We start from the raw sequence: 5,857 nt of genomic DNA, 5'->3' as shown, positions 1-5,857 counted from the left end.
ATGACCCCAGAGGAGGAGCGGGAACAGGATGAGTGGGAGGGTGTTCTAAATTATCCATTAGCCCAGGCCCGCCGGTGGCCCGTGCATAAATGTATAGAGAAAATAGGTGGGGGCAAAGGGAGAGAGAGAAGAGGCCAGGGTATAAAAAGGGCCCACAAGGGACCAATTCCAGGACCCCAGGACCCAGCTCCCCAGACAGCTCAGGGTCCTGTGGACAGCTCACCAGCTGTGATGGCTGCAGGTAAGCACCCCCAAAATCCCCTCGGGCTTGCTGTGTACTGAAGGGTGATGGGAGGGCCCTGCAGATGGATGGGGGCACTAACCTCGGGCTTTGGGGCTTCTGGATGTGAGCACAGATATCTACCCCCAGACACGTGACCAGGTTTTAAATGTTCTCATTCCCCGGGGGCAGGGGCGGTAGAGGGCTGGCAGGAGAACCAGGCCTCTTGCTCTCTGGAGCCCTCCCTCTCCGACCCTCCTTTTCTCTCCCTAGGCCCTCGGACCTCCATGCTCCTGGCTTTCGCCCTGCTCTGGCTGCCCTGGACTCAGGAGGTGGGCGCCTTCCCAGCCATGCCCTTGTCCAGCCTGTTTGCCAACGCTGTGCTCCGGGCCCAGCACCTGCACCAACTGGCGGCTGACACCTACAAAGAGTTTGTAAGCTCCCCAGGGATGCGTACTAGTGGCGGGTGGCAGGAAGGGGTGAATCCGTGCCCCCTCCACGTAGCGGGAGGAAACTAAGGAGTTCAGAGGTATTTTATCCGAGTGAAGATGCTGTCATAAACTGAGGGGGGTTCCTGATAAAGCAGCGAGGAGAACCGCGCACCAGCCCAGACCCGGGCGCGTGTTCCTTCTCCCAGGAGCGCGCCTACATCCCGGAGGGGCAGAGATACTCCATCCAGAACACCCAGGCTGCCTTCTGCTTCTCGGAGACCATCCCGGCCCCCACAGGCAAGGACGAGGCCCAGCAGAGATCGGTGAGTGGCCACCGCGGACCGAGGAGCAGGGCCCTCCCTCATCCTAAGAAGGCTGCCCCATCTCTCTGCATCGGGCCTTGGGCTGTCTTCTCCCCGAGGAGGCGCGGGGTGGTGGCTGGTGGCGGAAGGTGACGGAGGGAGGCGGGAGGCCCGCAGCTGCCCCCCCTCCCCCGCTCCCGCCCCCGACCTCGCGGCGCCCACCACCCACCCATCTGCCCGCAGGACGTGGAGCTGCTCCGCTTCTCGCTGCTGCTCATCCAGTCGTGGCTCGGGCCCGTGCAATTCCTCAGCAGGGTCTTCACCAACAGCCTGGTGTTTGGCACCTCGGACCGCGTCTATGAGAAGCTGAAGGACCTGGAGGAGGGCATCCAGGCCCTGATGCGGGTGGGGATGGCGTAGTGGGTCCCCCAGCCTGGGCCCACGCTCGCCCTCTCCTGGCTTAGCCGAGGGATGGGGGGCTCACGTGGGCTGGGGGAGAGAGCTGCCTGCTCTCTCTGTGGCAGTCCAGCCCTGACCCAGGAGAAATCTCTTCCCCGTTTCCCCTTTCGAGTCCTCCCTCCACACCCTTCTCCAAGCCTGGAGGGGAGGGTGGCAAATGGAGGGGACGGGAGGCGGCCGCTCCCAAGGGCTCCCTGTCTGTCTCTCCCTCCCTTTTTGCAGGAGCTGGAAGATGGCAGCCCCCGGGCTGGGCAGATCCTCAAGCAGACCTACGACAAATTTGACACAAACATGCGCAGTGATGACGCGCTGCTCAAGAACTACGGGCTGCTCTCCTGCTTCAAGAAGGACCTGCACAAGGCTGAGACGTACCTGCGGGTCATGAAGTGTCGCCGCTTCGTGGAGAGCAGCTGTGCCTTCTAGTTGCCGGGCATCTCTGTTACCCCTCCCCAGTGCCTCCCTGGACCCTGGAAAGTGCCACTCCAGTGCCCACCGTCCTTTCCTAATAAAACGAGGTTGCATCACATTGTCTGAGTAGGTGTCACTCTATTATGGGGCGGAGGGGGCCAGTACAGCAAGGGGAGGGGTTGGGAAGACAAACGGCAGAGATCCTCTGGGCTCTATGGGAACCCGGATGCTGAACGATAATTGACCCGGTTCTTCCTGGGCTAGAAAGAAGCAGACACAGCCCCTTCTCTCTGTGACACACCCAGTCCATTCCCCAGGTCCGTAGTCCCAGTTTGCTGGGGACTCATAGGTCAGGACCACTCCCCTCACCGCACCCCCAAAGTACTTGGAGGCGTTTCTCTCTCTCCCCCACCAGAACCACAAGACCAAACCTAGCCCCCAAGGGTGGGAAGAAATGAAAGCAAGACAGGCTATTAAGTACGGAAGTCCAGAAAACGCCTCCAACATGTGAGGAAATCATAGAACTACCTTTGTGCAGAAATTTTAAGGTGAATACACGTTCAGCCCAACTACCCTTGGGAAATGGGAACAATGCAAAAATGGCTTTGGGACAAACAGAACCAGAACGTTTGGGATCTGAATTGGGGCAAGGGACGTGGAAGAGAGATTCTAAATGGAGGGCTGCAAATTCAGCGCCAACAGGTGCCAGGTAGGTACATACATAAGTAATAAGGGCTGCATGTAAAGGGAGAAATAGCAACTAGCTCTCAGCCTGCTTGTGAGGGATACAGCCCAGAGGGGTGAGGACCAGAGCAACCTAAAGAACTCAGGCCCCAGCTAAGGATGGGGCCCATCAGCCTTGTCAAGACTGCAGGAGCAGGGCTGCCAGACCTTCTGATTCTTCGAGACAGACAGGACATCCAGACTTTCATGTAAAATCTAATGTTTAAACATTGGCAACTAGTTCTTACTGAAAACACTTTAAGGGCAAAAGTTAACCCAAACACATGTGGTCTTCAAGCTGTCAGTGGACAATTTGTTCTTAGAGGAGTGGATTGGGATAACTTGGTATAAGGGAAAAAATCAGAAAGACTTGGACTTGAACTTATGTTCGGGAAGAAATTACTTAACCTCCCTGAGACCCAGTTTCCTCACCAATAAAATGGAGATGACAGTGTATCGCCTTACTAGTGATCTGTAAATTAATAGTTAGATGCTCAAAGTAACTCTATCATCCAAACATGATTTTACAAAGTCAATAATTCTTTCACAATGCAAATAATCAATAAATCTTCCTGAAAAGCCAGAAGTTTTACATGCCATAATGAATTTTCTTCAAAATGGGACTCACGTGTATTCATTTTGGATATTTTACATCAAGTAACTTATGTAAATGTAAACTTGGGGAGTGGTTGAAAGTTGGAATAATCAGAACCCTGGAGCTCCATTTCTTAACTCAGAAACCCTTCCTCTGCCTTAGGTCATTTTTGTCTGACTTTTAAATCATGGAGTTTTGGAGTTAGAAGGGCCTCATGGGTCATCCTAATTCCTTCTAATTTAGGATTCTTACCCTATAGCCTCCCTCACAGATGATACTCACTTGCATAACACTGGTGTCAAGGGAATTACTATTTCCCAAGGTAATTTATTCTATTAAACCCCTCTGATTTCAGCAAAGTATTTCTTACATTCAGCTGAAATCAATGTCCCTGTAATATCCCTCATTTGACCTTAGAATTATTTGCATATCTCATGGTCTTTTAGAAGTTGATGTATTAAGCACAAATATTATTATCTATAAGAGTTTTAAAAGGAAAGTGAGGGGACTTCCCTGGCGGTCCAGCGGTTAAGACTCCATGCTTCCACTGCTGGGGGCAAGGGTTCAATCCCTGGTCGGAGAACTAAGATTCCGCATGCGTGTGGTGTGGCATAAAAAAAAAAAAAGAAAAAAAAAAGAAAGTGAGCCATCTTAAGAAGTATGTGTTGAATGAATGTGGCAGGAGAGGGGTGCCTGCAGAGAGGGGTGTTACAGCCACTAGTAAGAGAGTTCTAAAGTGAGGTTGTCATGACAGCAGTAGCCTGCAGAGGGAGCCACACTCCAGAGAGCTTCCACTCAGCTCCTCCCGGGCGGGCGTAACTGAATCGACTCAACCACTGCTGGTTGAGAATTACGAAAACGCTAGTGGATTTTGCAAAATTTTTGAATTTAAAAAGACCTTAAAGACCATCTACCCTAAACTCTTTGATTTGCCAACTGTTAACCTCCCTTTCAGCTCTCCATTTAGGCGTTGGATGACAAACTCGGCTGTAAATTAGAAATGCCGGGGGTGTTTGCTGTAGCCTTCACTCCCTGAGATTCTGATTTTAATGGATCTGGGATGGGATCTGGACAAGAGAATTTTAAAAACTCCCCAGGTGAGAAGGCTGAGAGTCACTGAGTTGGGACCACAAAGATGAAATGTACGTGTCCACAGGTATTGTATTGGTAAAAGGGGGCAAAAGGAGATGAGAGACCTGGGCCAGTTTCGACACTTTCTGTTTCCAGTTCTAACCAGTCAATTTTAAAAATTCTAATAAGTCAGTAGCAAAAAGACAAATACTGGATGATTCCTCCCATGTGAAGTACTTTGAGTAGTCAAATTCATAGAGACAGAAAGTAGAATGCTGGTTACCAGGGTCTGGGGGGAAGGGGAATGGGGAGTTGTTTAATGGGTAGACTTTTAGTTTTGCAAAATGAAAATGAGTTTCTGTTGTGAATTACACAATTGTTGTGTAATTCACAGCAATGTGAATGTAGTTATTATTGAACTGTGCGTTTAAAGTGGTAAATTTTGTTATGAATATTTTACTGCACTTTAAATTTTTAAATTGAGGTATAATTGGCATAAAACATTAGTTTCAGGTATACAACATAATGATTTGATATTTGTATATATTGCAAAACGAGCATCACAATAAGTCTAGTTAATACCCATCAGCATACGTAGTTACAAAAAATTTTTTCTTGTGATGAGAACTTTTAAGATCTATTCTCTTAGCAACTTTCTAATATGCAGTACAGTGTTAACTATAGTCACCGTGTTGTACATTACATCTGAATGCATGATTTTAAATGTTTAAAAATTATTTTCTAGTGAAAAAATCTTCCCCAAGGTTAAGATTAGTGAGATTTGCAGAAGAAAGTGTTCAACAGGCAGAGCTCCAGTAATCCTAGACTCCTTGGGATAATGTTTTTCTGATGCCATGTAACCTTTTAAATTTAACCTGAAATGATCATTCTGAATTCCTCCCATCATTATTGCTGAAACACATATGGTGAGTTTTGTCCTTTTATACACATTTGAGAGGACTTACAGTTTGCCCTTGCTTCACAAGTCCTCAGAATTACTGGACCTGGGCTTCTGGGATAAGCAAAAATGATACTGCTTTGTGACTTCTTTAATTCAGGCCCTGGCAAAGCTGAGAAACACTTTGAGTGATACCAGTATTAGGGTGACCAGTTTGTGCCAGTTTGCATGAGACCTTCTCAATTTTAGTGCCAGAAGTCCCATGTTTTAGGAACCTCTCCGCTCAATGCAAACTGGGACAACTGGTCCTCCTACTAGTAGTCCCAAATCTTAGGTAACAACAACAACAAAAAAAAAAAACGGGAGGGCTTCCCTGGTGGCGCAGTGGTTGAGAGTCCGCCTGCCGATGCAGAGGATACGGGTTCATGCCCCGGTCCGGGAAGATCCCACATGCCGCGGAGTGGCTGGGCCCGTGAGCCATGGCCACTGAGCCTGCGTGTCCGGAGCCTGTGCTCCGCAACGGGAGAGGCCACAACGATGAGAGGCCCGCGTACCGCAAAAAAACGGGAAAGTAGAGGAAAGAAAAGGAAATGGAATAGAAAAAGAGGAAGAGAGAACACAATGGAAAAAGAGAAAGGAAGTATCAGTGGTGTATATGACTTTTGATGGCCCTCAGTCGTTGCCATGGATTTCTGACTCTTTTATTTTTTTGAATTTTATTTTATTTATTTTTTTATACAGCAGGTTCTC

General features: G+C 49.0%; 1 protein-coding gene across 1 annotated transcript; it reads left to right on the top strand.

Annotated features, from left to right (window-relative positions):
* LOC132479110 (somatotropin) lies at positions 1–1,835 on the top strand. Its single transcript, XM_060082700.1, has 5 exons — positions 1–241; positions 494–654; positions 858–974; positions 1,197–1,358; positions 1,635–1,835. The coding sequence occupies exons 1-5, from the start codon at positions 1–3 to the stop codon at positions 1,833–1,835; spliced, it is 882 nt and encodes a 293-aa protein (XP_059938683.1).
* Positions 1,836–5,857: the final 4,022 nt, after the last annotated feature.

This window comes from Mesoplodon densirostris, chromosome 18, assembly GCF_025265405.1.
Source record: "Mesoplodon densirostris isolate mMesDen1 chromosome 18, mMesDen1 primary haplotype, whole genome shotgun sequence".
Lineage (NCBI taxonomy): Eukaryota > Metazoa > Chordata > Mammalia > Artiodactyla > Ziphiidae > Mesoplodon > Mesoplodon densirostris.
Note: the sequence above shows the minus strand (reverse complement) of the source record. Positions and strands in the feature narration are given on the sequence as shown.